The sequence below is a fragment of the Gavia stellata genome, chromosome 19 (assembly GCF_030936135.1).
Source record: "Gavia stellata isolate bGavSte3 chromosome 19, bGavSte3.hap2, whole genome shotgun sequence".
In the NCBI taxonomy this organism is placed as follows: domain Eukaryota; kingdom Metazoa; phylum Chordata; class Aves; order Gaviiformes; family Gaviidae; genus Gavia; species Gavia stellata.
In genome coordinates this window covers 5690476-5703643 of record NC_082612.1, presented here as the reverse complement: position 1 = coordinate 5703643, position 13168 = coordinate 5690476, and the positions used below count along the sequence as shown (strand labels likewise).

General features: G+C 37.6%; 1 protein-coding gene across 2 annotated transcripts in view; it reads right to left on the bottom strand.

Annotated features, from left to right (window-relative positions):
• LOC104262964 (bifunctional heparan sulfate N-deacetylase/N-sulfotransferase 3) overlaps positions 1-13168 on the bottom strand; it is a 62616-nt gene that overhangs the window by 12220 nt on the left and 37228 nt on the right. For both annotated transcript variants that reach the window (XM_009819507.1, XM_059826813.1), the window contains exons 6-7: positions 2781-2963; positions 693-789 (exon numbers count right to left, since the gene is read on the bottom strand). In XM_009819507.1, coding sequence (XP_009817809.1) covers positions 693-789; positions 2781-2963 — 280 coding nt within the window. The remainder of the gene's footprint in view (positions 1-692; positions 790-2780; positions 2964-13168) is intronic.

The window sequence follows — 13168 nt, the reverse complement described above, 5'->3', positions numbered from 1 at the left end:
TGCTTTTAAATTGAAGACGTTTAAAGAACTGTAAATAATACAGCAGCTGGAGTGCCAACGCTGAAATCTGTTTTTCATACTTTTAATAACTGTGTTTTAAAAATAATTATTGGTTTTTATGAGACTGTCACAAAAATAATTTAAAAATCTTGCACTTGGTAGCTGTTGGGGTTTGGTGAAGATGAAAGGAAGCACATACACAATTTTCTGACTACAGAGAAGGAAATTAACCATTAAGTTAATTTCTAAACTAGTGCAACCTTGCAATTCAAACTGTCCATTAGGAACTTCTTGACTTGAAATAAATGCCGCAAAATAACAAGCTTCTATAAACACGACACTTGCAGGACAGACAAGAACTTGCAGTTAAGAATCCACACCATTTGAAAAATGGCTGTCCTTTCCTCCCTCTGCTTTGACAAGAGCTTGTTGATCTCTTTATCAAAGAGTTACTCGTTTTGACATAAAGCCAAAGAAATCTGACACACACCTGAACCCTGCACTTTTAATACGTGTACCGTCTGTTGTTGTAACTTATATTATTAAACTATATTTGGATGATATCTGAAAATAAAAAAATGCTATTAGATCACTAAGATCTCTACACAGCAGTCTGAGTAAAAAGTGATTAATTGGTATAATTATTTGAATTTACACATAGCCTATCTTGTTGAAATACAGTAAAATCTCACCAGTTTTCTGGGGTCCTACAACCAAGAATTTTGGTAATCGATCACAGGTTTTTTCTTTAGACCAGATATCTCTGTGCCGTTTGTCATCACAGGGATTCTAAAATGGAGAACAACAACTAAGAATTTAATTGGTAATCACACCTGATAAGGTTCTCAAATTATGTTTATATAAATTACCAATTTTTCACCAATGTACAAAAATTCTTACCAAAAAATATTATTCTCCCTTATGACAGAAAACCATGATTCAGAAAGATATTTGCAGTATAACCAGGCCAGAAACTGTATCTCTTAAGTGTTTTGTTGGGGTTTTTTTTTTTGATGAGACAAGTGTGTTGATGAAATGTGGTTTTCATTCTACATATATATAGTTGCCCCAGCTATCCAACAGACCCTGGGACAAGATCATTTCTCCTATGAAACATCAGTATGTTCAGCAGAATTATGCCAAAAAGAAATTTGATCCCACATACTTAAGATGTGGGAATAATTCAAAATCAATGGATCAATTACATATAAGTTAGGAAGACCTGAAATTGCTAATGAGTTATCTAATTACTGACTTTTTCTTTTATATTACTGTAACAGCTACCACCCTATACATGCTGTAGTTTTTAAACTAAAAGAGTAAATTAATTATAATTTAAGGCTTTCCATTCACAAATATATATTCTGATCCTCCAATTCAAATCAGTACATAATATTGAATCTTGTTTTTTCATTTGCTGTTTTACAACTGAAGCAGTTTAAATTTGTTTTAGAAATGCTACTTGCATACAGTTTTTGACACTGTTGTTTGGCAGTACTGCACCGAGGTGAAGGGAATTACCCATCTTCTAGGCTTAAAAAAATGTAACTGTATTCAGATTCACGTGCATTCTAGACAAAAGACACCACATTCAGTATATATTAGTCACTGTTACTTTTCTAACTATAATTTTTTAAGTCATTTGGCTACAGGCTAATTTCTGTTTTTTAAATTCATTCTCTCTTGACATTATGCAAAATTCTTGACATTTTTTCCCCTAGTTCAATGTTTTATTCAATAACAGCATGAATTTCAAGATATATATTTAAGTTCAAATTTGCAATCTCACACTCAGATTCTAAGTTAGCAATTCAGTATCCAATGCTAGAGAACATTTGAGTAAGCAAGCTTAAATACATTTTTGAGTTTGACTTAGTAAAGTTTGCTCCTTAGAATATTTCTACCAAGTTACCTCAAAAGGATGATATTTCGGATACATATTATCACTGTAGGGACACAGGTACCTACAGCACTCAGACATTCCACTGAATTGGTTGAACCGTCACCGTGTGTGTGCAAAAAGAACATGACAGCATTCACTGCTTGGTGCACTAGTTTCTCTTTAGGTACTGTGCTCTTAGCACTGGGTGATGAGCTGAAGACGTGTCAACTGCAAGGTCAGCGCAGGCTTCAGCCTTAGCAGGTCTTCACATTCCTGATATTTTCACTTTGCTCACTCACAAGAGCGGGATAATCAAGCAGCAGAGTTGATGAAATCAATGTATTAAGTGCTGGTAGCCTTCTTGCTTGGGCAGTTCTCAGCCTTTTGTGAATAACTTTCTATTCTATCTGATCTGTTTCTACTTGGCTAGTCAGTTTTAGCATTAAGGCAGCCATGGTTTAACCCTCTTTTCTCTTTTTGGATGCTCTCTTCACCTCACACACTTGGAGAAAAGTTCATTTTTTTTAATAGCCAATTGCTAAAATATGCATATACATCTCTCTGTCAAATGTTTCATTCCTGTTAGTTCCAAAAGAAGAGAAATAAAACAACACCTTTCCTGCACTTCCCACATTTCTAAAAGCAAGTAAAGTCACAAATAAAATGAATTAATTTTAATTACACATCTTAATTTTAATTTCACAACCTTTCTATGGACATTTAAGCAACAGGGAAAACAATCACGTACACTGAAGCTTCAGTAAGCTGTTTTATGGAACCAACTAGTAAATCTAAAAATATTACTGCTTTTCTCTACAAGAAACTGAAACAAAGAACTTCATAAAAAACACCAGCAAGACAATTTTTTTCTGATCTCTTCATCAGCAAGCCTGCTTACCTGCCAGAGAGGGTCCTTTTGCTCAGGGAATAGTTCAAAATACTTGTGAGCCAGCTGAACCGGAGGAAGAGTCTGCAGTTTCAGGTTTGTCCAGGTATGCACAAAGTTGGCCAGATTCACAAAGGTGTATAACCCCAGGCGGTCGTTTCCATAATTAGACAAATGTGTCATGAAGATGCTAATCTTTAGAAAACAAAATAAAGCAAGCAGACATTGACTTCTTGTATCACTAGATGGCAGTGTAACCACAGAAAATATAAATTTAATTTGCATTTTACTCTTAGAGCTGCAAGACTTTGACCACATTCACATAGATCTTACTATCCTTGCTCTTTGTTGAATTACATCCTCCTTCTCAAGTCAACTCAATGCAATCAATGAAGAAAACTGTGGAATAGGTACTATGAGCTCTGTGTGAACTAGGGTATGCAATCCTACCCTGGGGTTGTACAATAGTTACATAATCTTTATGTAAATCTACTTAATGAAGAATACAGCAAAAACAGTACCCACAGTTTTACTTCAAGTGGGATACAAAGGCAGTATTAAAAATGTGAATTCTGTTTTTGCGGAAGAGTAAAGAATTCAGAGACCAAGAAGATAGCTGACCTCTACTGCTGTGATTTAAATCTTGTTGCTGCAACTGTAAGTTTTATAGGATAAGTAGTTCATCTCTTCTACAAAGCTATTCTGCAAGCACTGGGCAGATAGTTGAATCATACGCAGGAACAAACAAAAAAAAAATCTGAAACCTGATTGAGTACTTTCAAATAATTATGCAAAAAATACTCCCAAATAAAAAAAAAAAAAGCTCAATATCCCATCAGTTGTAAGGCTGCTTGTATTTTGACTGTGAAATTGCTACTTAGATAACCCCCCCCGCCCCGCTACATCCCTTGGTCCAACTGCATTCTCACACTCCCAATGGAAGCAATGCTTGCTGTGAAGGTTTCTCACAAGAAGGGCATGTTTGGATGCACGTAAACTGTGCTGATGAGCGGAGCAGGAATACACAGACTGCAAGGATGCTCTCTCAGGGACTGAGGAAGGGCTGAAGACTGAAACCTCTGTTTTGCAAAATGATTCATTTTCAAAGTAAATTTTCACTGATGAAAGAGTCTGTTCTTACACTAAAATCTGCAAACCCTTGCCTCTCTAGCAGTTATTTTTTTCCCCAAGTTTTCTTTAAAACAGGAGAACTCTCCCAAGATAAATTCTCCAGACTAATTTCCATTAAAAAATTAGAAACGTGACTCTCTTTATAAATAAATCTGCTAATGCCATGAATGGGCAATTTCTATTTAAAGTAAAACTTGATGTAAGCCACTTTTAAAAGAAAAAGGCTTATCACAGCCATAATTCTGAAATTAGTTCAGGAACTGAAGTTAATATTTTGTAAAGGAATTTCAGCCTTCAATTTAAAAAAGGAAAAAGAAAAGAATGAAAAACTGGAATCTATAGCTGTATCCTTTTGTTTCAGAATATTCAAAACACTGGCTTCCTGTGATATAAAACATTCAAAGCTATTGAACTTCTATTTTTGAACACCTAACTGTAACACTACAGAGTACTTGCAGTGAATGGACACAGAAAATGGCTTCTATTAATCACGTCATTTGGTGACACCTCTCAGTTTGCCTGACAAGTAAAATTAGAAGATATACACTGCTAAATCATTAGGATACAATCCTTCTTTTCAGATAGGACTGAGATTGGAAAAAAAAAAAACCCTCCCCTTTAGGCAACCAATAATAAGCATTTTGCCATATGTATAACCTTTTCAAGTTTTCTTTTTTATTTCAGTTCTCAAAGCAGGAACAGACCAGCCATAAGACTACGTTGTTCTCAACAAAGATACAATCAAGAGGGTTTTCTTAAAAAAGGTTAACTTGCTTTCTTGACAGCCTTTTTCTTTCCTATACATGGGTTGACCTCTGAGATTTATAATGTCAGTTCACCTCCTGGCAACTCCTTACCTGCCAACAACTACAGCACTGCCCTGGAAGAAAAAGCAAGAGAACTTGAAAAGATTGCTAGTTTGGGGAAAATATGTATTATTCTTTCTTGAAGGGAATATCACTGTAATTTTAAGAATGTCAGAGTGGAGGCTGAAAAATTGATCATATGTATCATCATAAATAATTTCCAGAATATGAAACTGTGTCAATGAAGGGGAAAAATATATCAGAGACCTCAGTTCCCATTTTACAGTTGGTTTTTTTATGTCAAATACTTTATAAGTAATTATTTACAACAAAAAGAAAGATGATCAAATGTTGGTTTAAAACATAAATGACTAAATCTTGTAAAGAAGTCCATACTTGGTGTAACCAAATACATGATCTAATATACAACTTTACATTGTAGACAAGGTCTCCTTTACTTCTATATGGCCTCAAAAATATTACAGATCAGCTGAGACTATCTTCCAGGAAAATCTGAACAAAAGTTTTTCCCCTCCTGTTGGTATCGTACAAATTCCTAGTAAAATCACTACCACCACCTCTGTAAAATGAGCAAACTACAATCCTGTGCTTCACAGAACAGTGAAATATTGCTGATCCAGGGCCCAATTCACCTGATCTGACCTGAGAACTACTTACTCTTGTTTTCAGCTGCCAGAGGTCTTCCCAGGCTCAGCTAGCAGCCTGTGTAACATGATGCTGCAATGGCCGCATTCGCATTTCTCCGAGAAGGCTCTTGGAGCACCCTGCACACCAGGGATCCCTACGGGAGGTGGCTTACAGCACCTGATGCCATCCTGCCAGCCGCTCTCGCCTACTCCAGGGGCGTTCCTGCGAGTTTGCCGACAACAGCTACGCAGCCACGGCACTGGGAGAGGTGTATAATTTCCTAGCCACAAGGAGAAAATGATCTCCAGGTGCCATTTTGAGGGATCCCACCTTGGCGCTGGCCCAGCTGCAAGGGATGGTGTGCTGCTACCCTCTTCCCTGCCTTCCCGCCCAGCTGTGCAGAAGGACAGACACTCGTCTCATCACCCTTCCGTTTGCAGGTGTGCAGTTTCACACCAAGACAAAACATAATTATTACTTTTAGCCTTCCATATTGAGTTATGATGCTTTGGTTTGCTTTATCATACCACATTCTGTTTCATTCAAACAAGTTCTAACTAATGAGAATGATTACTCTTTCTGTGCCAACTAATAGCACGCTATGCTATTAAAGATTTATTCTCTTAAAACCACAGATCAGGAGATATAAAAGGAATCCTTTGCGGGCATCTCAGAAGACTAAATCTAGTAAATAACATTATTTGTTCAATAATGTTGCACCTCTGGGAAATGCTGTAAAATATAAATAGAGCTTCATATATTTCTTTATTCCTTCTTCAAAAGGGAAGCAGCTGTGAATGGATTTATATTTACTCTAACAAGCATTTTAGCCTCCCTTTCAGTTAAAAAGAGCTTGTTTAATTTTATTATTTCCAGCCCTCTTCTACAATAATTTTTTTCAGGGCATCTCAGCATTTTCTTTATCTCAGTGCGAGAAGGATCATGCTTTTTAGCTGTTCCTCATAAACAAACTATCATCTTGGTTGCACTTCAATGGATACTCTCCACAGGATTTAGTATCTTTCACAAGGGGACTGAAATGGAATGCAGATAATTTTTAAAATGATGGTTTGGAACTAAATCTGGCCTCTGGGCAGCAGGTCCCTTCTTGCTCCCACCCATCTTTGGATCAGAGTAGCAAAGGTGCTTTACTCTGCCTTCTCACAGACCATAATAGGCAGCTGTATGACCTGCTCCTTTCAGCTTCTCCTCAGCACTTCTGCACTCCTTCCCCAGAATGAAAGGGCAGAGGGCTACTTCTGTTTTGCTCTCCTTCCCAATCTCTGATTTTATTTGGGATTCTGACTAGTACTGCAGAGATGTAGGGAAATGAGGACAAGCACTCAGGAGAAACAGTTTTTATCTTTTTGAATGCTCATTCTGTGCTGTATATTTCCTTACTACAACATTTCCCAATTAGAGGTAATAGCTTCTAGGTCAACAAATTAGAGTTGAGGCCAAGATTGAGCTGCTGCTATTAAATCACACGTATCAGGAAAAGATGAACCAGCATGATCTAATTTATGTATCAAGAACAGAGAAAAGAATAGATGCTTGACAAACAATTTACACAAAATGAAAAAAATGCAACAAGCTACCCAGCTTCTAGAGATGGATGTTATTTTAGCAGGCTGGATATTTTTTAAAAAAATTGATCACTACAAAATCAACACTATTAGGATGCTGCAGCTATTAAAATTATACAACAAGGACACTACTAACTAAGCTTCCACAATCTTGCTAACAGCTGTTGTTCTCCTGACAAAAACAGAGGTGCCTGCCCCCCAAAGGGATGACATTACCCCTTCATTGCCAAGCGTGAGAAGCCCCTCTTACAGCTGCTGGCTTGTGCCATGTTTGCATTCCTGGCTTCTTCCCCTGGAGTCGAGGGCTCTCTATTTTTGGAAAGACAGGGATGAGAAGAACGGTTCAAGGATAGTGGGAAAGCCGCCTTTTTTTTTTTTCTTGCCGAGCTCCCTGTGAAGGTCTGGAAGGGTGAATTATGAAGCTTCTCTACATTGGGACAGAAATGATTTATGGAGAGCAAGACTAGCTGCTCTGATGGAAAACAGCAGAGTGGATATCTTTGTGCTGGGCAACCCGCAAATACTACCGCTCCCTTCCATATATCCTGATAAGCAAAATATACCTTGCTTCATATTCAAACTCCATTTTACACAAACATTTTGCAGATGAATAGGCTGCACTTACACCTCACTATTACTCTTCTTCATAGTCCTTTTCTGTTTATACCTCCTCAATGGTACTGCATCAGGAGGACTTTTCGACTTGGTTTCAGTTACCGTAATAACGCAGGAAAGAAAAGAAGTGGCAATGTCTACAGCAGAGTGAAACAAATGAAGCACAAAAGTCTCTAGAACAGTAAGAAGCCTGTAGAACAGCAGTCCACTAAGCCAGTGGTCTCCAAACTTTTTTGATCGCACACACCTATCAGTAAAAATTTTTTGAGCACGCACCCCTGAAGTATGTATATTTATTTAGAAATTGTATACTTCTAATACTGAAGTTCCAGTATTTTCTTCCCACTCCCAAATGGATCATCTTGCACACCCCCTGGGGTGCACGTACCCCACTTTGGAGACCACTGCACTAAGCTGTCAGGGTCGTCTGCAACCCAAGAGCAGAGAGAAGACTCCCTTTTCAGAGGTTAGCTGTACCCTCTCTGGCAAGCATCAGGGAAGTGGAGGGAGGATTCAGACCTGCAGTGACATTGATGTTGTTAAACAGATTTATTATGATTCTGGCATTTTAAATCTGTAACTAGAAGACTTGGTATAAGAAAAAATGGGTAATAACCTTTTTTTTACGGACTGCGCACATCTTTAATTTTTTTACCATGTATAAATCTATTGCAGGCAATCCAACTTGAATAAATTCATACTATTAAACCAGTCATCAAGGTACTTTTGTCATGGGCACAGTGTCATCCTCCAATCTGTGCAACAACATTAAAAGGCAGCATTGAGGCCTCTCAACTCAATGAAATTAAGCACAACACTTTAAAATGAAGTTCAATTATGATTGACAATTAATTAGGTGATCACTGCTAGGCACTAGAAGCAGATGCATTACCAATTTAGTATATTGCTGAATTTGGTATATTTAGCTACTGAACAAATGTTTACAGGCCACAAGAGTATGTCTAACTCTCAGAACGCCTATATTCCAATTAATTTGGCATTGTGCACACTCTGTTTGCAGTTCTGATATTGTCTCCATGTTACTCAGAAGAGTTTTGTTTCAGGTATTCAGAGACTCAGTAATAGCTGGTTTTGCTCCATTAGACTAACAAAGTGACAGAATAATGAATTAGATTGCAGTCTATGCTTGAATATATATTTTTAATAGTTGAAAGATATTCCTTTTAGACCTGTATGCTACCAGAAAAGTTGTGTTCAATTCCACCACAGAGAGATTCCAGCTTGCAACTCCCTTTTTTGTTCTGAGGCTGTCTGGCTGGTTTCACAGCTGCCATGGACCTGTCCACTTGCAAAAACAGCAAGCCAGCTAGTTGAATTTGATTTACATAGCACTGTCTCCACTATAAATATAATGGAGCCAGGGAAGATTTATAAGATCAAAGAAAATTACGTATTTGGTGTACATCCGAATTATTAAACTGACAGTCAGGAAACCTGAGTTTATTTTCAGCTGTCGCACAAACTCTTTTCGCCTTTCTCTGTAAATTGCTCATTACCCTTGTGACTCAATTTCCCAATTGGCAGTACTGTCCAAAAGACTTGCTTCACTAATAGCTGTAAACCACTTGTACAGGCCTTTCCATTTGAGAATTCTGAAGAAGGGCAAAGTTTTCTTATTGCCCACAATTCAATGCATTTATTGTAAACTGTTACAAGGAATCACCTGTAATTAGATAGCTATTCCCATCTGTTCTGCAGTCTTTCCACGCTGCCTGTTCATTTAGGGTTTTTTTTATATTTTGTCTATTCCATCCACAAAATACCAGGCTCTGGCTTTTATGGGGGGGGTTTTGAAGAACAGATATGAAGGCAAGGAATACTTGTATTTTGCAGTCAACCAAAATGCTAGGCAAAACCAACTTCCTTGCCATCCCCAATTGATGGCAACTCCCCAAACTATTGTTTGAGTTCCAAAGAGTTCCTAAAATGGGCATGAGAGGACAGGGCAGAGATGAAACTGTTGCCTTTCTCACCCACTCATGAAGTGGGCCACACCTGCCAAACGGAACCAGCCCACCGGAGAGGCCAGGCTATGCTCCCAACGGCGCTACCGTGGGATGCCGACAATGAACCCCACACATCAGAGCCCAGAGAGGTACCTGCACATCAGTGCACTTCTCAACACATGTCATCCTTCCTGCCTCTCACACTCAGTACGATTAAATAGGAGGTTGTGCAAAGTGGGACAAACAGAAAGGGAAGATTTGAGCCTGAATGCCTTTGGTTTTGTATTTTTCTCGGTTGTCCCAAAGCCTGACTATTCATCTTTTTCAGGGTCACATTAAGATACAGTAGGTTCTGCTGATGCTCATATAAATCCTCTCATTTTCAGTGCTAAAGGAGATAATTTCTCCCTTGCTGCAAGTCAATTAGCTTAATAACAGCTCTACTCACTGTAACTTGGGAGAGGTAAAAATTAGAGGAAAATAATACTTAAAACTGAATGCATACAAAGATTACAATTACTTTAAGATCAATCAGACACAGGGCCTAAACTATTAACAGTCTTCCCTCTTGATCAGTACTGCTGTAAACCACATGGAGAACACACAGCTGGCTACACATTAGTTTCATTGTTGGGCTGTCAACCATTTGAAGGCTTTCACCAAATTCCTCTCCACAGGGCATTTTCCTTTTTCTTTAGATCTGTAGACACATAGTACTTTGTAAGGAAGTGCATGTAAGTGCATGTAATGCAATTACTGTATTCTGTTCCGTTTGTTTTTCTTGGGGGCAGAAAAGGTATAGAAGATTTTCACGAACCGTTGTTTTCCCTTAAACATTCATCTTGTAGGCTAGCAAAACTCCCGATCTGTATCCTCCATAGTTCAAAGGATATTTCAGAACTGGGTTATGTGTGCCTTCTACAAAGTTAAACTGAGACACCTTAACTTTTACTGATGCTACTGGAAAAGGAGAAGCATACAATATTGTTTTAGACAATGTCTCTCATTGAAGTTGCAGTCTTACATTAAGAAAAATTGGGTTTACTAGATTACTCGGATTTTAGAATCAAAATATATCTTCCACATCATCATTTGAAAACTAAACCAAACAAATTAACAAATTGGAATAAACTTTAGGAATAAAATCTGAAGAACTGGTAGAAAGCAGATGAGATATATTCCATTTCATTGTTGATCTGCTTCATGAATTTTATTTTATTAGTGAAACTTTGCACTTAGAAAAACAGTAAGCTTTTCCATATTAAAAAAAAATGAGTAAAACTAGTAGGTCTGTCCTGCGTTTGGCCTATTTATCTAGCACAGCATGCTGTCTACAGAAGCAGATGGCATCAGAGATACGTACGAGGGAAGTACAGGATACTCTACAGCTGGGCGATGTGTGAAAAACAAAAATCCTCTCTGAAAGTCCTCCCTGCTTTCCAGGGTTACATAAGGCATGGAAGTGTATATGGAAGCCATGTCTTACCGACTACTACAGGCATGAATATCCAATCAAAGTTAATTCTTGATAAGTTCTTGATGTCAAAAACACTACCTTGGAGGAAGATCCTGATACAATTCTCATTAAAATGCTCATCCTCATTTAATTGGCTATCCTCTGGTTTTCTGTTTCAAGATAGGTAACAGGAGTTCATTGTCTAAGTTCTTCATGCAATTTCATAGTTGTTTCTGTTTTTCATCTCTTTTCAAATACAACCAATCTTGATCATTTTGATTTATCTTCAGATTGCAGTCTTTCTCAGTCCTTCATAGTCCTCTTCAGTCAACTGCTTCCAGTTTTGCATGTAAGATTGATTCTGCAGAGTGTTCTGGATGAACTTGTACCATGGATTTCCACTACTTCATTATACAACTCTGCATTATTTTCAACCCTATTCCTTCCACAGTGTGTCAATGCCTTAAAGAATAAGGAACATGGATGTACCTATGTATCCCACAAATAGGAACTACAATGGGAAGGAAACCGGAAAAATCCCACTGACTTCGCTGTGTAAAATATGCAGATCCACATGTTAAGACGATTGATTTGTGCACATTCCATGGAATCCAAATATACAAACTCACAGATAGGAACCTTTCTCTTCTGTTACTGGGACATAACATGCCGTTCACAATAATGCCTTTTTAAATTGGCTTAACTATAAGCAAGTTATTTCATAGAACAGTGAACTCATTTTCCTATTGTCTGTGTAGCACAGAGTAAGCTAACACACCATTTGCATCAACTTAGGTTGCTGGCCATGCAGCCTCAAGGAGAACAAGAGCTGTTCAACATGTTTGCGTCTTACTCTGTAGCCTCCATCAGCCCGGTGGGACAGGTGAGTGAATTTCAAGTGTTCATCTGATAATAGCTGCTCCAATAGCTCATCTCTAATAGCTGCTCTCAAGGGAGAACATGCACATCATTAGAGAAAATGCTGCAATATGCAGTGCTGTCCTTTGCAGAATCCTGTTCCAGTCACAATTTTTACTTTTCCTGGAAAGATGAAGGGTGTATAGCCTTTATGTTTATGTATTATTGTAACACGTATAGCTGTTCACCAAGACAGTCAGATTTATTATGTTCCTGTTAATGATTGAACAGTACTGTTATATATCAAACAAATAAATTTGCAATAGATAGCCTTAGTTACTCAGTTAATCAAATTTTGGTACTTGAATCCATTGCAACACACGTGCAAGCCAGAAGAAGCTCATCTGTAACTTAGGTCTCCGAAAACTTTATTGTATCAGTGCTTTTTGAACTGTTCTGGTCTCAGTTCTTACTTACATTATTTTATTGCACATATTCCACATCAACTACCTACAGAAACAATGGCTATGGCACAGATGGGTAACTAGTACAGGCATATTTTCATAAAGAAGTAATATGTATGTATGTTCCTAGTTGCAGTTGAGGAAAAATATACATTGGCAGACAGAAAGAAATTTTCAAATAGTTTTTATAAAGGCATGTTCAGTTCAGCTATGTTTAGTTTGGCCTGGTTCTTAGGTCTAATTATTTTCAGAGCGGTTCAGAAGTATTGATAGTCTTGCCAGTATTGATAGAGATTTACTAGCAAACCTGAGAAGAAACGATACAGTTGATGGCAGTGTCTATACCTGCCTTCATCATTATATATAGCTCAAAATCTAATTGCTCACTTCATCATTTACAAGACATATTTAGGAGACTGGTACAATTTCATTGTAAGAGATGTTTAACAGAAATTTGTTTTATTAATCCAAGAACTTCACTGAATATTGCAGACAGATATAGATGAATCTGAAGTCACTGAAGATTCTAACAGGTTTATCAGGAAAAATACTTGCTAGAATGTTTTAAAGTCAGTATAGTGCTAGGTAAAATAGTAACAGTGCAAAATAATGAAACCGAGAACTGTCTAGCTGGTTAAGATACTCATCAATAAAGACTTCTACAATGCATGTTTTCCTCATGATCTGCTACAGAATTCCCTGGCTAAATTAGTGCAAGTCACACCACGTCCCTCTAAGTCAGTTATTCAACTGATAATGTGGGGAAAATAATGCCAGTATACTAATAACACGGGGTTGCTGAAGGCTTTTTTTTCGTGTTTTTTGTTTTGTTTCTTTCTGTAAAACATTTTGTGCAAGATCCTGATATA